General features: G+C 29.8%; 1 protein-coding gene across 1 annotated transcript in view; it reads left to right on the top strand.

Moving 5' to 3' along the window:
- The first annotated feature begins 406 nt into the window (after positions 1-406).
- LOC143083056 (receptor-type tyrosine-protein phosphatase epsilon-like) overlaps positions 407-25,490 on the top strand; it is a 41,222-nt gene continuing 16,138 nt past the window's right edge. Inside the window, exons 1-11 of the mRNA XM_076259214.1 lie at positions 407-579; positions 1,416-1,589; positions 7,449-7,649; positions 9,416-9,550; positions 10,652-10,789; positions 15,768-15,873; positions 19,675-19,742; positions 21,063-21,301; positions 23,034-23,121; positions 24,400-24,467; positions 24,832-24,868. Of these exons, the coding sequence (XP_076115329.1) occupies positions 414-579; positions 1,416-1,589; positions 7,449-7,649; positions 9,416-9,550; positions 10,652-10,789; positions 15,768-15,873; positions 19,675-19,742; positions 21,063-21,301; positions 23,034-23,121; positions 24,400-24,467; positions 24,832-24,868 (1,420 nt within the window). The 5' untranslated portion in view covers positions 407-413. The remainder of the gene's footprint in view (positions 580-1,415; positions 1,590-7,448; positions 7,650-9,415; positions 9,551-10,651; positions 10,790-15,767; positions 15,874-19,674; positions 19,743-21,062; positions 21,302-23,033; positions 23,122-24,399; positions 24,468-24,831; positions 24,869-25,490) is intronic.

Here is a 25,490-nt window from a genome sequence, read left to right on the forward strand (position 1 = left end):
CAACTTGGACAATACGTCATTTATTATGATGATGTACCGGCAAGCCGTGAGAGTGGGAGTATTATTGAATTATGTTATGTTGTCATAAATGGTAAGTTAAATGTTATTCTGAATGGGAGAATTCTAATAGAATTAAGAAATAGAAATATGTCTCTAGCAAACCAAAAGTTGAACGCAGCAGTAAACAAATAATTTTAATGAAGACCATATTTCATTGATTTGCTTTGTTGTCAAAAGTTCAATTTGTTAGGGAATGTTTTTTATAACCTATATATGAATTGTGTTAAGGTCTGTTTCATTGCAAACATGGTTTAAATGATTTTATTATTATGTATGAAAAGTCACTCATTTTATTATTTTTTTTCTTAAAATTTTCAGGCTGTCAGACGAATTTTTGGGGTAAAGATTGCAATATGTCATGTACAGAAAGTTGTATAGATCAACATTGCTATCCTGGAAATGGTTCGTGCATATTAGGGTGTAACTCTGAAAACTGTTTGAGTGGTGTTTGCGATAAGAACACAGCAGTATGTACAAAAGGTTGTAAGGAAAGACGAACTGGATATTTTTGCAACAAGTGTAAGAAACTTTACATATAAACTTAGACTTAAATATAAACCTGGCTTTGTGGTTATTGTATGAATGGAAATTTTACTGCAGATACAGTTGAATGATATGGTGCATGGAGAGTAGAATCTAGTGCACATATGAGAGAGAGAGAGAGAGAGAGAGAGAGAGAGAGAGAGAGTTGACAAATGTATTTGTTTTTTAGAAGTAACTTTACAAATTGTTCATGATATTTGACAGAACAAATCGATTGCATTAACTTGTGAACTTCTCTGCCGCCTTCTGTCTTTATATGGGACACAACAAATAAAATTTAAGCAATCCACTAAGTAGTGCTAGTTCTTATTTCACTTTGAAACATTTTTAAATGTATACAATGAACGCAAAAGTCGTTTCTATAATGATTATTTTTTATTTTTTGTCAAAAACACATTTGACGAACAAAAAGTATCTAATGGACGTCAGTGCGTGTTATAATTACTTTTTTTTTCTAGAAAAAACCTGTAGAAGATAAGCTAGAGACAAAACGTATAAAAGCCAAAACACATACGACATTTGCACATTAAAACCAACTGTTGCTAAATACTGTTATTCATTTATTTTCGTTTACATGTATTTTCGTTGAATGAAGATAGTTTTACTTAATTACTTTGGATTCATAAAGTTTTATTGTATAAATTACTTTGTATTATTTAGTTAATTGTCATATAAAACAAACACAGTCACTTTTCGTCGCGTTTTTTTTTTCACAGCGAAACTTATACAAGAATACAAAAAATTCTACTTATACCAATTGGCAATTTATACAAACCAACAAAAGATTATTATTCATGATTTGTCTATGATAGATAACCTCGCATATGATGGTGTAATCTCACAGATTCCAAGTGGTAGTCAACCAGCAAATCTAGCAAATGATGGAAATCAGACAACGTGTTCCAAAACAGTTGGAAAAAACGTACGGCTTCAGGTTGACATGAAAGAAATTCTAATTGTAACAGAACTTCATCTTACAAGCAAAGGTATGATTAATTGTTGACTAGTTCTAAACCTCTACATCCTACATCAAATTACACTAAACCTCTCAAATAAAATTATAATTTTGTAACTTTTATGTTTGGACACATGGATTTCGAAGTTTGTTTGATGTTTATGAGCATAAAACATAAACGTTTGATTTAACTGTTGCTCACCTAAAAGCTGTATAATATGAACTGTGATGATGTTACCAAATAGTCTACATTTCTGGTTCAAACAATTGATGACTTAAGCAGGGTATAGTCACATATATCTGTTAACTTAGTTACTTTTTGGCCTGGTTTTGTGTATCAAACCAATCGCTCTCTATGCTGGACAGTTTTGTAGCATGCTACTCACAGAATTCAAAAACAGGTCCCAAAATCTGATAGTAGATAACACAGCAGAGCTCCATTCCTCAAATTCATTCATAAGAGGTGCTCGATGCTTGTCAACTAAAAAGTTAAGGATGGCCTTATTCTGATTCCACGAGGACATATCACAAGAAAATGTATCATAGCACATCGGAAGGACGTTAAAAATAATATCTGGTAAGTTAATATGTGGTCCTACACCAATCACAATAAGAGGATACCCATAGCCACATCATTGCTTCATATATAAGAGTAAGAGCTCGAACTGCTTTCTTGAATTGTTTTCCAGAAAGCATTTTTTTCAACGGTACTTGCTGCGTATACTCCCAAATCAGCTAGTAGATCTGCCCGACCCCCATTATCCAAATTGTTTCCAATAGAAGCAATTAAGCATGCTACGGTTTCAAACCCTTTCAAACGAATGATATGACTATTTTGTGTCAGAGTAGTTACCTTCACGTTGTAAATTGGAGAAGGAAATTGGTGGTCTGACACCTAATACAGTTAATAAAATATGTATTAAACTGGGTAAAAACTTGGAATGATGAATAGATATGTTTTGTTTTAAAACAAAATCAAATAAGCAAACATAACTTAAAGTAATTGAAAAGGGTAGGTTTTTGAAAAAAAATACAAAATTGTGATAAAACTAACATTTTCTTCGAAAAAACACAATATTTTTTTTACTTGTTTAGTTATACTAAAATCTGTTAACCGCAAAAAAAACAATACATGGTATTGAAAAAAGAGGAAGTAAAAATATAGTAATTAACGTTGAAACACAAGTATTTTTAAATTAAATCTCTTTTTTTTATTCATTTTTTTACAAAAATTGCACTGTACGAGTTTTTACCACCGGGCAAAAAAGTTCAGATATTCATCTATCACGTGTAAATAAATCAGCTGTGTGTTAGGTGGATGCATTACAGTAACTAACTAAGTGTCTTTTCCAAATATGTCGCACGCCTAAAAGGTACATTTCAAACTCATATCTTATAATAATTTGACAATGGCAAGTTGAAAAAGACTAAGCAACACTAACAAACCAAACACATTAGGGGGGTTGCATTCCTCCGAAAGGTAAGCAAATTATGATTGACATGTAATGCGCATGTTAAGACATCTGTGATAAATAATAGATCATATCTTGTGAAAAGCCGGACGGATTTTGGTTACGACAACTATATCATATCAGTCGTTACCTGTGCAAAAAAGTCCATAACGGTCAATCGACTCTGTGATGGCGTCGGTTAAATGTTTGAGTTTATGATTTCAACTTTATTACTTGTACTACATGTTCGATAGATTTCTGTAAAAAGCAACCACTTAGCAAGGAAAATTTGAAAGGGAATGCAAGTCTGGAATAATGTATCAACTAGGACATAAATATTTCATTTGCAGGCGCTGATTGAATCTTGATACATACATGTAGAAATGGACAATTATAAAAATGGGAAGCTGAATGTATTTCTTGTGTCGTAATTTTATTAATTTCTCAACAGACCATCATTGGTTATTTCTAGATGTAAGTCAAGATATGGCGCAGACTAGCTGTATCTTATGTATTCTTTATTTCAATTGGACGGGATTGACAATAACAATACATATAAGGACACTTGTAACTTTGAAAAAATATTTCACTTTTAATTTTAAGTGTGTACCTTTCAACTTAAAGTTGTTTCATCAAGTGAGTGGTACTATGTAGAAATGGATTCATTTATTTCTTGCTCTGCATTTCTATACAAAATAGTAAAAAAAAACGAACTCCGAGGAAAATATAGAAGGGATAGTCCCTAATCAAATGGCAAAATAAAATCTCAAACACATTAATCGAACCAATAACAACTGTTATATTCCTGACATTTCCATATGTGGCACTAGGATATGGAACTTTGTTTTAATAGCTAGTTAAATGTTTTACTTGAATGACAGTTGCATAAATCAGGGGTACAGTGTCTACATTGTGTTATAATCTTAATCACTATAAACAGTAAAATAAACAAATATGACAGCAAAGAAGAGCAAAAAGACAAGTAGTCAAAGCACATAAGAAAACAATAAATACAAGAATACAAAGATTTATCAGAGCACAATAAGACAATGACGAGATATATAAGTATAGAATCAATGCAAATAGATATTACCAACACAGACTAAAAGGTATGAATATTTTTTTTCAAAGACAAAAAAAATACACTATAACACGTAAGTAAGATGATACTTCAGGAATATTTATCAACTAGGCCTTATCATCTCTTTTCTTTTTTAGAAAGTTTATATCATGAAACTACCTTGAAATAATACGATCGTCTAACAGTGTTGGACAGTTTGATTTATATGTCTGCAAGAATTCGCAGACTTGTATTATGTTACTATCAGTATTAATTTGTAAATGGTTCATTCATTATCATAAATTATGTTTTTACTTATACGTAGACCGTGTATATTTGCGCCAAATGTCATTTTAAACTGACACAATAGATTTTGCAAATTGCACTAAAAATTTCAAAGTTGTTTAGAAAACATGTTACAAAAATCTTTCGAAGTCAGTTTTAAAAAATCCTTTCCTTATGAGATTTGACTTTTATCATATTTATGCGATGACAATTTTTTATTTCACAAGATATTAAAAAAATAATAATAAGTTTGTTTTGAAAATGATTTACTTTATCAACAGTTTGGATAAATTAAACATTTGCATTTGCTTGTTCAAGAAAAACAATATATTTTAATTTCATTCTAAAGGTGAATATAGAAATTGATAACGTCAAATAAAGGCAACAGTAGTATACCGCTGTTCAAAACTCATAAATCCATGGACAAAAAACAAAAGCGGGGTAACAAACTAAACCCGAGGGAAACGCATTAAATATAAGAGGAGAACAACGACACAACACTAAAATGTAATACACACAGAAACAGACCAAGCATCAGACAAAATCCCACGAGAATTACAAATGTAACATCAAAACCAAATACATGAATTTGGGATAGACAAGTACCGTGACACGTCTTATCGCAATGTGAAATTACAATCAAAAATAAGAGAAAACAAACATTAAAATGTAACACATATTATATTTTCAATTGCCTTAAAATATTGAAAAATGAAAAAAGAATCATTTTGACTTGAAATAATGAAAAATGAAAAATGCTCCAAGGTGGAGCATTTTTCAATTTGTTTTTTAATATTGAAAATTAAAAATGCTCCACGTTGGAGCATTTTTCTATTTTCAATATTAAAAAACAAATTGAAAAATGCTCCACGTTGGAGCATTTTTCATTTTGACATTACAAATTGAAAATGAAAAATGCTCTAACGTAGAACATTTTTCATTTTACTTTGCAAAATTAGAATTTGAAAAATTATCAAATATTTTCAGTTTTTTTTTATTTATTATGAGTAGAACGAAATGAAATTTGTCTCAATATATGTGTTTTTTATTTTAAAATTGTCGACAATATTTATAAATTTTTCACGGTTTACTTTTTTCCCCTTGCTTTAAGCATAATATCTCGAAGAACATGTAAATTATGTATGCATGTGCACTGTGTGTGGTATCAACTTTTATTGATTAGTTAACCCACAAAACACGTACGACTGTATACCTACATGTGTCTGGAACATGCCAAATATCCTTATATATATATATATGTATGATAACATTTAGAATGGAAATAGGGAACGTGTAACATTGGCAACAACCCGATTAAAGATCAGAAAAGAGCTCAAGACCACCGATTGGTCTTAAACACAGCGGGAAAATCCAGCACCCGGAGGCGGACTTCATACCGCTGGCCCCTAAAAAAATATGTACTTGTTCAGTGCAAATGGATGTAACACTAAAATCCAAAATATAAGAATTAAACGAAATGAAATTGAAAAACAAACAACATAAAAAAAGCAGGACTAACAAAAACCAGCGGCTCCTGACCGGGACATACATATGTTTTATGAGATCTATTTTTCTTTTTAAATGACAAATGTTTGGCGTAAATGTACACGGACGATATTTGTACTTACCTCGAGTATCAATAATTAAACGTCAGATTGTGACATATCCGCCAGTAGGACATGTGCAAATGGATGTAACACTAAAATCAAAAATATAAAAATTAAATGAAATGAAATTGAAAAACAAACAACATAAAAAAAGCAGGACTAACAAAAACCAGCGGCTCCTGACCGGGACATACATATGTTTTATGAGATCTATTTTTCTTTTTAAATGACAAATGTTTGGCGTAAATGTACACGGACGATATTTGTACTTACCTCGAGTATCAATAATTAAACGTCAGATTGTGACATATCCGCCAGTAGGACAACTACGAATCGAGCATTTTAAAAAAAATTAAAAAAATACATTAAGATGTTTTTAGACTGCATCAATATATAGATTACTCTATGAAATTCGCCGAGTCTACAAACATTTATAATAATATGTAATAGCGTAAAAGTCTTGAAACGGTTTGGTATTATACAGCATGAACTTACGAAAACAAACTGTGTACGTACTAAATATGACACTATGCAACAACTGATGAAATTCTTGACTTGGTACTGCTCCTTCAATGTTTTCACCTTTTCAGTTTTCCTTTGGTTGAGTAAATGTTTGTCCATTTTGTTTGTACGCAATTTTAAATCGTCTAATTTTTTTCTTAAATAAATCTGGTTACACCATTCTTAGTGAATTGATAGTAAAGGGCATGCATTCAGGTATTTGATTTTTTTTGGACCATCATCAATGTTTTTCTGTAGATAAACAATATTACAAAACAAAGTTATACCTTTAAACAAAGCTCCGATTTATGGTTCCACTGCATATTCTAGCTAATATAATGTAATTAGACATGTGTATGTAACGTAATACAAATCAGCCAAGGGAAAAGGAAAAGTTCTAATTGACAGCTTACTTTGTTTGTATATATTTGTAAGTAACAATTAAGTACAATCGATATTTCTTTTTTTCGATGCATCTAGCGAATGTAAATTTGAAGGACTTTTGTTTTAGGTAGACAATTTTGTGATTTAATATCCACAGAAAAAAATATTTGATAACTGTTTAAAATAAGTCAATACACTCAACATAGACATGATAGATACATAGATTAAAAATTTTTAAAATTTAAAATTTATCATTACATTTCACATGACTTTGTTTAAATCCAAAAACAATCTTATTTTTTTTGGGTGAAAAATAAACATAAATAATCAGATATATTTTAATAAAAGAAACCCTAAAACAGAACATCATAACAATCAGTACAAACTCATTAAAACACATTATAACAACATAGACAAATATCATTGGTATAATTATCAATTTAGATAATTATAACATTCGACACAAAGGAAATTAATATTATTTAATACATGCATTGTTTATTTAGTGGCTGAGAGTTGATGACTTTCAATAATTAATATAAAAAGGGTTACTTGTATATATAAAACTTATTATTATTGTAATAGGTTTTCCTTTATTTCAGTGCATACTACAGTCAATGGTCTTGTACATAAAATATACGCTTCAAATCAAAGTGATAACGTAGAAAATGAAACAATTTTATATCAAGGAGAAATTTTACCAAGACACATCAGTGTGTATTCCGTTTTAAGATACTTGACGTACATAGTATCTATACAAAGTGCAAAAGTGGAACTAGAAATTTGTGAAATTGGAATCGTTGGTGAGTATTTAAATCGATACAAAGTATGAAATGTTATGAGATCAGGTTCCATTATATATTTGTGCAGAATTTAAAATCCTGATGGGATAACATGCAAACATTACATTTACACAAGAAACATACGATACATGAGAAATGTCCTAAAAAAAGTCAGCTGAATATTATTTGTACATAAGTATATAGATAATTGGCCAATGTGGACTATAGTTTCGTAACTCCATACATTACTTTGTGTAGCCCACAATATTACAAGAAATGTCTATACTGTAAACCAACTTATTTTCTCGACTTTCGCGAATATAAACATAACGCAAATATAAATCGTCGCGAATATGGAAAACTTTGATCGTTCACTTTTCAACTACATTAAGTAAATGAGAATTTAAAAAAGCCGCTACGCTAAGTGGACTAGAATTGGTGAAACGTGAATTAAAGTATCTGCGAAAATATTTGGTTTACAGTATTAAGTTATAAAAGTGTTTTAGGTTAAAAGTTTAGAGCTAAGGGACAAGGTGGTTAGAATTAAGCATAAGGGCTTTAATCCCATCTATAAGAGGATGTCTTGCAATTGACGACTATTGAATTTGTTTAGATTGTGCAATTAGTCTTCTAATATGATATAATATTTCTTTGCTATAAAGATTAGAACTGTTATATGTATTTGAAAGTTTTTCATAGTGATGGTATGGTACTTTTCTGTAACAATATGTTTAAGGTAGATTCATGGTATACCGCCATCTTGGATTGTACAATCACATTACAAAATCGGTCTAGTTATTTGCCTAAATTTGCAAATTTGGAGAGAGATTTACAATTCGATGGTTAGACTGTTTTGATATATAAAGAAAACTTGTTAATTAATTGTATTATACAAAATATTTTTACAAATATCATTTTTTGGGTTCTAAAATCCTTTTTATCAAATGAGCCATTTAAGGGGAGATAACTCTTTTAGTACAAAATTTATACTGGGCTAATAGGGAAATTTTTTATTATTACTTGTAGCAAGAAAACAAGTTCGGTGACACCATGTTTTCTTTTTATTTTCTTAAAACATATTATGAAACCTATCTTCTCACAATTTATTTCAAAATTCTATCTCATAGAACTTTTTTTATGCACACTAATCGCGTTTTTTCATGAACAAACTAACCAAATTTTGGTAATTTTCAACGATTCATAGTTTGAAAAATAGCACGGTGACCAATACTTTATATTAAATTTTCGAAAAAAACATAGTAAAATTCTGTCTCAAAAAATATATACTTATGATCTACCTCAATAGTATATCTAAGTAAATTGAATTTTGTATTGCTTTGAAAATTTTTCAATATAATCTTCTTTATCCACATTAATGCATGTAAAAGTACGCTCTGCAAAGGTATACAAGGTATAAATTCCATCTTTATGCTCATTTACTTTAAAAGCTTCTCAAACAAGAGAGTTTGTTTCTTTGCAGTTAAAATTCTACGAAATCCAAAATATAATGGAATTGTATTTTTTTAATAAGTCACGTGGGAGCTGTCACAACTCCGACTTTGCCACTATATTACTTGAGGTACAATTTTACAATGAAACTTGAAATATTAATGTTCTTTTCTTATTTAAAATATTTCAGGTTTTCGTTTTATAAAAAAAAAAAAATGTAAACTGTGTTCTATAATGCCAAATTTATTGGCAACTATGATTAAGAAAACAACTACGATAACCTTTTGTTAATTTAATAATGTCTTCATGTTATACCCTGAATATGTATTTGTTTTAAGGTTGTCCATCTACTAAATATGATCCACTTTGTAATAGAGCATGTCCAGAGAATTGTCATGGACCATGTGACCTTGAAACCGGACGTTGCCTATTTGGCTGTTCAAATGGATGGATTGGTGAAACATGTGAACAAGGTATACACATCAAATATATTTCTATAGATAAGCTTTGGTTTTGTGCATTTTATTCACATATTGAAAATTGACATCGAGACAATAATATGTGTATCTTACGCTATTCCATTCAATCAAGAATTAAGGAAAACATGGGTTAAAATTACAGGTCCATTCATTTTTAAAAGAACAAAATTGTATAAAGAACAACAATTACGAAATCGATGCCTCAACCATCTGTTGATTAAGGACATACGATAAGTTACAGGGAAAGTAATGACGTTGCTAACGTAAAATGTTATTTTCGCGACGTCAAACTATGACATATCGGGAAAAGATGCATTTTTCGACTCATTTTTATCATTCAAATTGATTTAATTTGAAAACGAGTGCATGAACCCCTATTTTTTAAAACGACATTTTGATTCATTTTGCAGGGAGATTATGTGAACCAAATTTTATAAAAATGTAAATATTGTATTTTTTTTAATTTTAATAATCTACAGCAAAAAATTACGTTTTTTTTCTTAATGCATGACCATTTGATAAATAAGAGTTATTTCTGAATAAAAAATGCATAATATTTTAGGATACTTATAAAATACAGAAATTACAAATTATTTAACAAAAAACAATTTGTTGTTTATCTTTGAAACAAAAAAGTTATGGCTTTCTTTCGAAATGGAAGATATGTTCACAAATCCGAATTTTGAGCAAATATACAAAATGTCGACCTCATTCAACTCAAAAAGTGGCACATGAAGGTATATTTTTTATTACATATTTGATTAAATCAGGCAACAAATAGCCTATACATACGGGATCAAAACTGTATCGTATGCTCTTAACATAAGGCGATGATTGCGTATGTGACAACTACATTACATATTTTTGGTGTACCAGTTCCTGACACAAAAAATAACACAATATACTATTAATACTGAAGCTCAACTAAAATGTAGTAGTATCTGTTCCTATATAACAATAAATAAGCTATGACAGAAATAGCTACCATTATCATTCGTATACATAAAAAGATAAAATAGTACTTTCAAATGATTTCAATTTAGATTTGAATCGTTAACATATACGTTATATACATCTGGTATTTTGGTTTTACAGCGTGTACTTCTGGCTTTTATGGAAGTAAGTGTCTTCAAAATTGTTCAATAAACTGCATACAGTCATCGTGTGTTCACACCACTGGAGAATGCATTGATGGATGTAATAGCGGATGGACGGGATTCAATTGTACACAAGGTAATTGGTCTTTTATGTATATTCTTTATATGAGTTTGTTGTTACTTTTTTTAAGTTTTCAAAATTTATATCATTTCTTGAGAAATATTGTTTACCAATCAAACTTAACAACATAGAAGTCTCTGTCAACGAGAAAATATGCAAGTGCTAATATTATTCTGTCAAGACTGAAATGCGCAAGTGCGAATTATGCATTAAACGTTAACAATTTTTGGAATCGGAATCACTGATATATCTTTTTTTTTTCATTTGATGATTTCATCTATATACTTTTCTTACGGTTATTGGGGAAATTGTTTTTTAATCAGCGCGTATTGATTTTGAAATAATTAAGAGTTGCATGTTGCGTTTTTAGTATTGTTTTTTTCAATGATCACGAAATTACTGTCTTAAATGTACTGGTTACGGATTAACTCAAAGGAGTTCATCTGAAACCCACCTCCGGCTGCCGGATTTCCTCGCTGTGTTGAAGACCCATTGAGGGCTGCGCTTTGCTCTTTGGTCGGGTTGTTGTCTCATTGACCCCTTTCTTTTCTCAATTTTAACTTGGTTTTGATTACAAGCGTTCATTTTGAATATATACCTGGTTATTACGGTTATTATGGTTAGTACGGTTATTCTAGAAAAGTAATCTATTTAGTATTAAGTGTTACATTATATAGACAATAACTGTTTAGTGTCTTTAAATATCTGCTGCATTTCTTCGAGGCTAAGAAATATGTGTAATTACTCCTGTTTCGACTCGATTACAAAAACAGCTGATAGTTATAGACAGTAAACAGTTATTGTCTCTATCCTGCAATTAATTCTGTATATTGTTTGTTCTTTGAAAGACACAAAAACTCACATTTTTGCATTTATTTCGATTTTAAATCCCTTGAGACCCGCGTAGTAATAATCAATCACACATTTAGCTTAAGACGGGTTCGCAAAAAAAAGAATTTAGAACGGTTAAAATAATACTTCGCTCAAGGTAAATAATCATAAATTTCAGCATAACAACTAATTTCAATAGTAAAAACAAATAACAAGACATAGTCGAATTTGAAACAGAAGTTTACCAGTTGTCCTCCGCTTCAGAATTTAGAACTGAACTTCACATTCATTTAACATCATCATGCATGCCGAAATTAACATGGTTGCTTTTGTATCCCATGTACACATTCAAGTTTTAAATCGATGATTTTTGTCGTAGAAAATACTTCTGTTCATGTTTGTCTGTTATCCGAACATTGGTTTAATTCTTATTACTCTAAAGAAATGTTTGAAACAATCAGAACGTATCAAAGTAATCGTTAGTTCGCATTAGGTCAAGTAACACGTCATTTGAATGCTACTGCAATACATATTCTGAGGTCACGCAGGTTCTTACAATACTCGTCAACAACAATACACAAACGTAGTCCGGTAGTGAGCGGAGCTTTCAAAAAGTAAAATCACAAAAATACTGAACTCGGAGGAAAATCAATTCGGAAAGTCCATAATTACATGGCAAAATCAAATAACAAAACCCATCAAAAACGAATGGACAAGAACTGTCATATTCCTGACTTGGTACAGGCATTTTCAAATGTAAAAAATGGTGGATTAAACCTGGTTTTATATCGCTAACCCTTTAACTTTGATGACAGTCTCATCAAATTACGTTATATTTACAACGATGCGTTAACTAAACAGACACAATAAATAAAATAGTCAAGCGATATCTGTATAGTATACAGATACAGAATAGCGACATCTGTAGAGCTGTATCTGTAGTAAGACACCCAATTGCAGGATAAAGTTATGGTTCAATGTTCTGATTCAAAACAAACATATTAGTTATATGTTTAACCAATTTTGTTAAGTAATACAACTAATCTAGAAGGACTTGATAAACAAGAATAAAACAATTCACCAGTTTTAAAAATTTAAAAATATATAGATAACACTTCATAATGGAATTCATCAGGAAATAAATAATAAATCTAGGGATGTATAAGTATCGAAACAGGTCAAATTTTATGACAAAAAGTGATCTGATAATTAAATTAAAATACTTGTCATTTACGCATTGAAACTTGCTTTGTTTCGGGTTATGTTTTCAAGATACATCTTTGGTGGATTTATACAACAACATTAACATGATTAACGAAATGTAAAATGCAAAACTTAGAAATGATTTTTTAATTATTTGTTCATTTCATAATTTTCTCTCGAGATATCTGTATGCACACGTAATATTTTGTAGTGTTTATATCGTGTATGATCATAACTGGCAATTAAAAAGATTAAAAACAACAGAGAAAGAATACAATATCCAGAAGATAAAGTTGTTCGTTGAATGGCACGTGTCTGCTTTTGTAAGCAAAAGTTGCGTAAAAGAGGGGCGAACTATACCAGAGGGACAGTCAAACTCATAAATCGAAAATAAACTGACCACGCCATCTGGGTAACTTACACTACAAACCAGTAAAAGTCTGAAATGGCCTATGATTGTACTCGACTGAACTAATTTTTACTCGACCAGTCTGAAATTTACTAGGTAATACTCGACTATAGTCTGAACCATACGTAATAGTCTGAACAATACTCGACCAAGTCTTAACCAACCTAGACCTATTTTTTATATCTATACATTGTATTGTATCAATTTAGGAACCGGAAAGTTAAACAACAATTTCAAATTATAAATGTATTCATTATAATTTATAGCATTTAAACCAACATTTCACAATATACATTAATAATAATTCAATACCATATTTATCAGCAGTTACACATTTATATAACCTTTAAAATTAGATTAAAACAAGCTGATCAAATTATCTCAAAACTGAATTGTGACTTATATTTTCAAAGTTATTCAAATTTTTTTTTAATCTCTCAGTTATATTTGATGGTTACTATGTAATTCAAATCATTTAAACTTTAGCCTAGTAAAAATGTAGGGTGTCAATTGGGTAAAGTATATAAGGCAGTGATTTTTTTGTTTTTTTAATAAAATACATATACATGAAAAATAGTATATAAAGCAACTTTTAAAAAAATACACGTTTGTTTTGTAAAACCATGAACTTATAAAACAATATTACTAAACTTCCATAGCAATTCTTGATAACCTTTTAAAAAAGGTAATGCGTTCAAAAATTGAAGTAACTTGAGAAATATTTTTTTCATTTCATTTAAATTTAAATATCTTTTGTCAAAATTAAAGACATGGCATACAAGAAGCACTTATTAAGTTTATATTTAATTTCGTCAGTACTTGCGTGTTTTACAGGTAAAAAGAAACCCCTACTTTTCTTAACTCGTGTATTACTTATCTAGTGAATTCAAAAGGCTTTGCGATTTAAGTTGTTCAGGATGTTGCAATTTTGGATGAATGTTATTTAGAATTTAACTCTCTGACCAGGTGTGATCTGTATAATGAATTTGCCCACATCAGGAGGTATTAACTTATACACTAATCAGAAGAATAATTTTAGTAATTTTGCTAATTGTTCTAAATTCTTTAACTTTTTATTCTTTTTTCAATTTAATATATATGAAATATACTATATCCCAAATTATAATAAAAGATATATTTCTAATATAAGGTTGAACAATTTAGGTAATTGTGTTGGCTGTTGCTACATGTACAACATTAAAAAAAATTTATATTACTACTGTATAGTATGTTACCATGAAACCTAATTTAAGATATAAAAAAAACATACCAAAGTAGAAGCACCATTATAAATTTGTATTCCTTCAGTATAAGTTTAGTTTTTAGGTAAAAAAAAATGTTTTATTGAGATAAACTCTCAAACTTTAAAATTATTAAAATTTAATTATTATATAATATATATCTTTATTTTATTATGGCTGTTGTCATGTCATTTAAAAAGAAATTTATTCTAACAGTTAAAATTTTAAAAAAAAGTCGAGGTTAATTGGTCAAGTATGGTTCAGACAGGTCAAGTATTGTTCAGACCTTTGGTAGAGTACTGTTAAGACTGAAAAATACAGGTCGCGTACAGACCGAGGACGGGTTAAGACTGTTTGAGACTGGTCGAGTTATACTTCAGACTATTTTCAATGTCAAAGACAAGGGTCCAGAACAAATCAGTTCAGTCGAGTACGGTAAAGACTTGGGTCCAATTATGTCAAGTAAAGTTCAGACCAATTCAGACTGGTCGAGTACAATCAGTACAGTCGAGTAAGAATATAGGCCATTTAAGACTGTTACTGGTTTGTAAATAGAAACTGCAGATAATGAAAATATTCGGACGAAATTTTCATGAATGTTTTTCTTTCTAAACGTTTGCTGAAGTATGAATTTTTAGAAATGATAAGGATGTTCTCATCCCAGGCATATCTGCCCATATCTGTATTTGGCACAACTTTTTGGAATTTTGAGTCCTTAATGCTTTAAAACTTTATACTTGTTTGGCTGTCTGACTTTTTTTATCTGATCGTCACTATTGACTCTTATGTTGAAGGAACGCGCGTCTGGCGTATATTATTATAAGTCTGGTACCTTTGATAACTAGTAACAACTTTATGTTTTATCTTTCTAAACATCTCACTATTTAGTCATAATACTCTTTACCGTAATATAAACACTCTCAACAACTTATAATTGATTTGCTGATTAAGTAGTGCTACGCATTAGCATTATTAGTAATGTCCCTCATTAGCAGTTTATTTGCATGCTTTGAAATACATGTTTGAAATAAGTCAATCAGTCTTTATGTGAACGCAACGTTTTTAAGACAAGAAAAAAAGTGACAATTACATTCCAATTCTATCATTTTTAAATTCATCGTCAATAGACTGGATGAATAAATTATTGTAATAACCAAATTTAACCAACAAATTCTACAAAGAACCTATTTTCATTCAACAGAATATCATTTTTAGTGTCAGGAGATGAGTGATAAAGAAAAATACTGTAGAGACCATAACCATCCATTATTGCAAATCATACTTGTTAAATGTAAAGGTTTTGTTTTAGTGAGATCTGATTTACTGACAAAACTGGACGGTGCAGCGATAGGTGGAAGCATTGGTGCTGTCATCGCAGTTATTTTGATAATAGTAGCAGGATTTGTTATTTACAAGTAAGGTTATTATACAAGGAAAGAACTATCTTTACAAATAGTATCACTTTGTATATTTGTTTTATTTCAGTTTTAGGGAACCTGAAGATTTGTGCAATGTAGGTAACATATAAGGGGAATAGTCAATATAATGTAAATCGCATTGCATTTTCACATATGATATTTTCATCGCGTTTTGTAATGTACAATTTCTCGTGTACAAATGATACATAAGACCTTGCTATGTCTATTGCTCTGATCTAAACATGCACGATCGCAAGTATCGAATTTCAGTTTTTTGATAGTTGCGTAAGAATACAGATAATGCATAAATGCAATTATCAATAATAACAGCATTTAAGGATATTATAACATGGACATTGGACGATCCTGCTATAAAAAAATGTTTTTTAGAAAATGCTCATGGTCTTAGTTTTTAAAAACTAATTAAGATTTCAAGTATTATATTTAATAAGATTCACATATATCAACAATTCATGTGATAAATAATATCAACCATACATTATACTATCAGAAATTGGGTTGATTACTTTAAAATGTAATCAGTTGAATAAAATTTACTTTGATTATTTCAATCGATTACCTTACAATTACACAGAAATTTAAACTTAATTGATTACATTTGATGGCATTTCTTTAAAGTAGTCATGATATTTAAGCCAAATTTATATTTTAATTAAGAAAAGAAATTAACAGGCAGTGTTATTATCTTATACAATTGACGATCAAAAGAATTGGTTTTGACCTCCATTATTAATTTAAGTCAAACATTCATATGAAATCAAGAGCAAAATTGACACTAAATATAAACAGCTCGAGAATTGTCAGCAACCAAAGATAATATCAATACATTTAAAAGCAGACACATTATATCACAAAGTCTTAACCTCAAATGAAACTTTCGGAAACTCTTAAGGTAAATTTGTTAATAAACTGTTAACATATTCTTTTCTGACTATTTGCGATACCGCGGTCATAGACTTACCATAGATACTTCTTATCAATCATGTGGTTTTTATCGCGATAGCTCAATATCGTTACCTGTCGAAAAAGCACCTTTACTTATGTCGATCGCGTAGGTATGCCTATATTCGTGAACAACTTATTTAAACAAATCGACCAATGCATAACAACTGAAAATCGGCCTAGAACTAATTATTCTACAACGATTTGAAATAGTGAGTGACATTATTTTATAAGTTTGTGGGTTAAGTTTAAATCGTGATTAAGTTTCGGTTACCGCCGGTTAACAATAAATGTATTTGAAAAATATTAAAACTGTGAAGTTTCGGGTAATATATCCTGCTATGGTGGTAAGTCGTTCAACTATGATTATTTTTACTTTTTTTTCTGTAGACTTAGCTTTGATTTTTTATTACCGTGCATTGTCATGCTTGGTTACTCAAAATTGTTTCTCAGTTACTGAATGTACGATGTTGTTCCATACTATTGCTGCTGAACCTGTTTGTTTACATTCAAATTCTACTGGCGTGAAAACCACGTAATGTATTGAATCGTTCTACACAATCAAATTGCTCTATTGTCAGTTAGGTGATTTTTCTAAACTAAGCCAAGTATATTACTTTGAAATAGTCTGCAAAAATTTGGGGGTTTATTCAATAAGAAACCTCCTTTTTAGCCATGACACTGGACATCAATGGAGTTTTATATGAATATTTACCTACGGTCATGATGGTCAGAATATTGATCTTTTTGTAGTGAATCAATTTTGTATTTTTATAAAAAAAAAATGTTAATGTTTTATTAACCTTCACAAAATTATAGCATGAAAATCGTTTTTTTCAAAGTTTTCTTTTCAATTTGGATGGGTTTTTTTTCGCGGAAGACGCAAGGTGCTTGTCATTTTGAAATCACTCATTTCAAGAAAAAAGAACATACGAATCGCTTTAAATACTAGCCATGTTGATATGAAATTACATAAATTTATCAAAGACAATTCTAATCTATAGAATATTGTATCAGCATTTTAAAAGGGCTTAACTGTAATGAACCGTCAAAAGCAGAATTATGTCGATTGAAAAAAAAAATGTACATCGTCATAAAAAAAAACTAGCATTATATGCTCATGATTATTGAAACAGACAAACAAGTGTTTATACATGACTAATGTCAAGAAACTTAAAACATGTTCCTTGATTAATTTGCACTTCTCATAAGTGCAAACTGGAACCACAATTTTTTTATCTAGATTCATCAAATTTGGCAATACTGTACCTCTGGGGATAAATAACACAATACTAAAACAAATCAGTCTGGAGTGAAAACAGTGACAAAATCCTGTAGGATATTTGTTTCTCCCATAGGATTTAGAGATCTATAAGATAAAGTCATAATCCCATAGGACATTTTTTAAGGGATTTGTTATCCCTTAGGAAAATAATAATATCACTCAGGATATATTTTCTCTCTAAGGATTAAAAAAAATAATATAACGTATATTTTTTTAATATATACCCTGCGACATAAGAAAAAGAAATTCCATAATCATTTATTGTGAAGCATACATAAGTCAAAATTCTGTGTGCGATCATGACATCTGCCTTGATAATATAATACTCTAGTCCATCACTAAGCCATCCATTTTCTTTATATAAACCCCCTTCACATCACTTTGGTATATCGTTAATATTTTTCTCACAAGTATGCTGCTAACTCTCGAACTATGTACCTGATTACCGATTTGACCTCCCTGGTGTTGAATTAAATTCTAGTTCTGAGATCTAGACTGACATTGATTAAAGTCTGTAAATCTCTGTCTTGTTGTGTCTGTTTACTGCCATTTAATAGAATTGAGAGAAGTCTGAATATCTTCCTAATGTCGACACACTCATTGTGTTTATTGTCATTGTGTTTTTACCCGTGGTACACAGTGACACAGGTCATGATATGACACCACATACGTTTCGGGTGATTGCTTCATTATTTAAGGTTATTAGCTCTCATTCTCATAATCGTCCTTTATTAATGCAAAATTTGCAACAAATTGATCGCCCCATCATGGCAGATAATTAGTTTGTGTGAAACTGGTGTCTTAGATTTATGTCTAACATAATTTCGTATCATATTAGAATTTAATGTTCCAATATTTTTTAATTTACACTTTCAATCACATAAACGGTTCCTATTTTCCCGCATCAGATGCACATTTCGACAATCAATGTCTTCGGTGTTGACATGAATATCAATAAGGTGGTCATTTTTAAAAATTTCCTGTTTCCAAAACTTTGAATTTATCGAAAAACTAAGGATTTTCTTATCCCAGGCATAGATTAACTTAGCTGTATTTGGCACAAACTTTTGAAATTTTGGATACTCAATGCTCTTCACCTTTGTACTGGTATAGCTTTATCAATATTTTGATATGAGTGTCACTGATGAGACTTTTGTAGACGAAACGCGTGTCTGGCGTACTAAATTATAATCCTGGTACCTTTGATAACTATCTCTAAAGTGATACTAGAACAAAATATTTGAAATTCCAAAGCTTATTAAAAAAAATATTGAAGCTTTACTATGAGGCTTTGTCGTTTAAAATCATGCGATTCACGTAAATTGATAATCTATCAAAATTCCACCAAAACATTACAAATGAATTACACTCATCGAAGATACGAGGCATTAAAAATTTTGTACGCCAGACGCACGTATTTCTACAAAAGACTCAAAAGTGATTACAAGTTCGTCCTAATGAATGATAAAAGTTATTAACTTTACATGAAATATGTTCTTAAACGTGTTTTATAATTTGTTTGTTTATTGCTTTTTCTTTTGTATTTGCAGACGCAATCTTAAATCGAGAAAAGAAAGATATTTGGACAAATCAAAATCAAATCGCAAGATTACCTCTAGTGAGTTACAATTTTAGATATTTATTAATAGCTTTCGTGACAAGCTATTTTGAATAAGATATATATATATATGTTAAGAAAAATTGTAAAAGCTTTTTGTTTTAAATTCAATTGGTATATATTTGTAAGCGATTTTCAGTTCGAACGCCCAGCCTTTTGGTGGAGCATATCTTGTTACGTATAGTTCGCATTCTATCTTAAGAAATGATTTTATAATTTGGAATTTGTTTGTTATATATAATGTTCTGCTGTCCGGACAGTCAATTCCTGTTTGACGTTATCTAATCTTCTATTATTTCACTGGGAAATAAATTCTTATTTATATGCAAAAAATAAATCGATTTAGAGACATCGTTTGCATGTTCTTGTTTACATTCAAATGAATACTTGTCCATACATAAAACTAACTTGCGTATATTTAATTTTTTATTTAAGTACCAAGTCACTTTGCCATTTTTGTTTCATAACAATGATTTGAACATTATTGATATTTATTGAATAAATTCTAATTACAAACTTATAAATTGTAAAATATTAGAAAAATTTTGTTTAGCAACGAGCAGTGTGACAAACATACCGGATCTTAGGAACCTTATTACACTTTAATCAGGATGTGGTTTTTAAATTATTTATGGAGACCGAAAGTTTTGTTACAAATTTGTTAAAAAATTGACAAATCTAGCACATAATCAATGAAATTTACATCTACGTAGTACACATGTATAAACGGTAAACGGACAGAAAGTCACAGGACATTAAGTCACAAATGTGATAGGACAAAAAATCACAGGACAAAAAGAAAGTTCTTGAAATATTTTCTTTTTATTTCAGCTATTCATTTCTAATTGTAGGGAATTGTTCATAGGCCTAGGCCTTGTTAAATAAAAATGTATTAAATTTCAATCATGCAAAGGAGATATTTCTTGGCACCATGAAGCCATTTAAGTACCAAGTCACTTTGCCATTTTTGTTTCATAATAATGATTTGAACATTATTGATATTTATTGAATAAATTCTAATTACAAACTTATAAATTGTAAAATATTAGAAAAATTTTGTTTAGCAACGAGCAGTGTGACAAACATACCGGATCTTAGGAACCTTATTACACTTTAATCAGGATGTGGATTTTAAATTATTTATGGAGACCGAAAGTTTTGTTACAAATTTATTTCCGTATAAGATAAGATTGTCTTATGAACGTTTTATCTTTATTTCTTTTTATATTTATTCTAATTCATTGATATAGTGGAAATAGTCGTTACAACTTATACATTTGCTAAAGAAGAGTAATGATAATGTTAGAAAGTTACTTGTAGATCGAAAAAATAAAACCAATGATGGAGACAAATATGTAAATGCAGCCGTTACATCTGATCTACAGGACGTAACTGTTTATCTTAAAGATACAGAGCATGCTGAACTACCAACTGAAAGCGATGACATTGTGTACAACAATGTACCGACTAAACGGTCAGTTTACAGGATACCTATTGGAAATTTGAAGGAGGTTATAGATATAAAACTAAAAGATGAAGGTTTCAAAAAAGAATATGAGGTACGACATGCAATATTCTATACTGAAATATGAAACATTCTTCGTATTTCCATCGGGGTCAGAATCTTCATTCGTGTATGCAGTAAATGCAAACATTTGAACTAATCGGTTTCATAGATATATGAAGATGTGGTATGAATGCCAATGAAACAACTCTCCATCCATGTCAAACTTTGTAAAATAATATTATGATAGGTCAAAGTACGGTCTTTAACACGGAGCTTTGGATCACACCGAACTTCAAGCTATGAAGGGCTCCACTGAACATAAGGTTCTTAACTTTGGACAGGTGCAAACAAATGCAGCGGGTTTACACGTTTTAATAGGTATCAATTTTCACCCTTACCTGAAACAATAGTATGACATCAAAACATATAAAAACAGAATGTACAAATCAATTGAAATTGAGTAACCCACTGTAAATAAAAAATCAATAAAATAAGGGTAAGATAATAAACAATTTCAGTAAGTCAACCATAACAGTGAACAAATAGAATAATGTAAACAGGTAAATGGAAATAATTTCGTTGTAAGGTAAACAGTATACATGGAGAACGAATTTCCGAAATATGTTTTTTACAAATAAAACGAGAACAGAAGTAAAAAAGTTTACATATAAAACACTTATCAAAGCTGGTATATATTAAAAAAAAGAAAGACGAGATAAAACACAAAACAATTAAATATAAAATAACAAAAAATCATTACAAATTGTATCAACAGGTCAAATAACAATTAAGTATGATTTAAGTGTAATCGCAGTTCCTACTCATTTTGTCATTTCTTACACATCCTTTCCTTGACTTTTACCTTATGGGTGATACATGATTTGTGTTCACATTTAATTTGGAGCATATTGACGCTTGTAATAGTTAATTCATACCCAAAGTACACGATTTACTCTGATGACAGTTATTCAAGTATTTTATTTGTTTTACTTATAATTAAAACATGACATATTAAAAAAAAATTGACAAATCTAGCACATAATCAATGAAATTTACATCTACGTAGTACACATGTATAAACGGTAAACGGACAGAAAGTCACAGGACATTAAGTCACAAATGTGATAGGACAAAAAATCACAGGACAAAAAGAAAGTTCTTGAAATATTTTCTTTTTATTTCAGCTATTCATTTCTAATTGTAGGGAATTGTTCATAGGCCTAGGCCTTGTTAAATAAAAATGTATTAAATTTCAATCATGCAAAGGAGATATTTCTTGGCACCATGAAGCCATTTAAGTACCAAGTCACTTTGCCATTTTTGTTTCATAACAATGATTTGAACATTATTGATATTTATTGAATAAATTCTAATTACAAACTTAAGTTGCTTTATAAACAATATTTCCAGAAGAAAAAAAGTTAAAAAATAAATTTTCTTGTTTAAAGAAATACTTTATTGAAGCTGTAGATAAAGTACATTGTTAACCGGAAAGGTGCAATAAAACTTATTCAATTAGAAATTACTAAGTATTATAGAACACCCGAGTTAGCATTCTATTAATTTGATCTTTCCGGAGCGCCGAATATATATGTATGCAACAACCTTTTGGAGGGTTTTTTGTTGCACAAACTTACGTTTTCATTAGATTATTTTTTATTTCGTAGCTTTTCATTTGGTTGCTGTACCGTGTTTTGATTGGTTTGGTTTTGTGGTTTTTCGATTTGTGATTGTAATTACAATTTAAAACATTAACGATTATTATGATTTTTTTTTTGTTTTAGATTTTACCTAAAGGTCTTGTTCATTCACATGTTGAAGGTTCAAAAGAAGAAAATAAAGTTAAAAATCGTTTCCTCACAACATGGCCATGTATGTTAGAATTACAAAATAATTCAGATCTGACATTTCCAATTAAACGAAACGAAATACTTAAACATTCTAGCTGTATTAAGACATATATATATATACATTTGATTTACTGTATACATTATAAAACATTTAAGAATTGAATGCTTCTTTTTGTAAATTTATTGGGGTGTAAAAGCGTTGACCGAAGTACATTTGTCTAAAAATGTACGCACGGTCAACGCTTTTACAACCCTATAAAGTTACAAAAAGAAGCATTCAATACTTATAATTGCATTTTTTAGCTATGATCATGAAAACACGAATTTTATATATTTTATCATTTAATTCACCTGTGCACTTTATTGTTGGAGCACGTGTTATCATGAGTGAAAAGTTGTATTGAGCAATGCAACTGCTTACGGAATAACAAGTGATGTGCAGTTAGCCAATCAGAATAAAATATTATAATGAAACATACATCTAATGTAATTATTTTGTTATATAACAGAAGTCACATACGTATGTGTTAATGTTTTAATTTGTGTTGCCATTTTGGTACTGCTCTTAATTGTTTGATAAAATTACGATATGTAAGAAGGATTCAATATAAATATATACATTAATCATGCAAATGATGTGAAGGGACAAACTGTATCAAAAGATAAGGTAAACAAACATGGACAAAAGATTATATCAATCCAAATCTAGAAGACAAATGTATACACTAAATCGTTTCACAACTTTTATTCAAATAAACTCATCATAAATACTGGGATGGAACTTTTGTATTTGCGCCAGACGCGCGTGTCGTTTACAAGAAGACTCATCAGCAATGCTCCGAATATCGCTTGTACAAAATATAGAAAAAACGCGTATCGCTCTATTATTTCAATTATGCTTCACTTTCTCAATAACTACGTTTTGATTGTATCAAGGTCACAATTGGTGCACTTCATCATGAAACCCGAAAATTAATAAGAAACCAAGTTTTTCATATGATTAGCAATGAATGAAATATTTCTTTTGCTGATTTTATGTTACGAATGCAATAAAAAAAGATAGAACATACACAGATGACTAAATTGTGTATACACTTATATTATAAGCATGTATAAGCGGGTCAATCATTTACCTCAATGCGAATTCGTCAGTAGCAAACTATTTTTTTCCTTTAAAAGCAAAAGAAATTTATTCAATAGTATCAGTCTGCTTTACCTGTTAAATTAACCAAAGTATGTAAATATCTTTTTGGGTAATGCAGGATCTAATTCTTTTTGCATAATTTGTGTCTTTTTGCAGATGATCATTCGCGTATTGTACTGAAGGGAAACACAAAGACTGATTATATTAATGCTAGTTACATTGACGTAAGATTTAAATATTTCATTTGATATCTTCTATCGTCATATACCTAACGCTTGCATTAACAACTAAATGTATTAAAAGGTCCTTATATCTTTATCAACAAGTTAAGATTTCCTTCCAAAAATACAGTTTTGACATGTATGCATTTCTCCAGCCTGTTAATATTGTTCACAATTATTTCGTCTGAATCTTCAAATTGTTAAAATATAATCGTTGAATTATCCCTTAACAAACGCTCTTGTACTTTTGATTCTAAAAGAAAATAAACTTGAAATAATGAAATGTATATGTCATATAGCTAAGGATTCTTTACATTTTCGGAAACATAACACTTTTGATAAATATTTCTTCTCATTTGCATTTCAGAGTTATGACAAAGAAAAGGCCTACATAGCAGCCCAAGGTTTGTGAGGATTAAGGCTCAAACAATGCAAAAAGCTTTTTAAAACCTTTTTTAGACAATGTTAAACGGTAATATTCAAAATGAAAACATTGTTCCGGAAACGAAATTTGTCCTCGGCTTTTGTAGATTTAGTTCTTTAGACATTGATTAACGTTAAACTATTATAGTCTTGTTATCAAGGGGAATACAGTAATGCCTATTCTAAGTTTGGAGAAAAAAAAGTATTTAATGATGCTGATATCCCTAGATGTTTAAGTATCTTGTGTGTGGGTAAATTACGGTTTTAATTATTTTATGTTTTGTAGAAATATATTTAACGTGCGAAAACAAACATTCCGAATCCAAATCTATTTCTTGGTCCTGAAATATTCATAATCACTTCATTTATATGACAGATATAAAATATAAACATGATAAAAGGGATGAACAAAATATTAAGAGGAGTAGACTTATTTTTTCGAGATTCCAGATGCTCAAAACGGTAATGAGATCCTGTTCCGCTAATTTCACCTGTTATTTGTCGTATGATCAAAAGGTCGATTCAAATATTTGTTATGTTCACTTAATTTTATGTGGCGTTTTGACCGTTGAAGGTTCACTATTGCACTGAGTCTTTTGTAGA

This window comes from Mytilus galloprovincialis, chromosome 1 (assembly GCF_965363235.1).
Source record: "Mytilus galloprovincialis chromosome 1, xbMytGall1.hap1.1, whole genome shotgun sequence".
Classification (NCBI taxonomy): domain Eukaryota; kingdom Metazoa; phylum Mollusca; class Bivalvia; order Mytilida; family Mytilidae; genus Mytilus; species Mytilus galloprovincialis.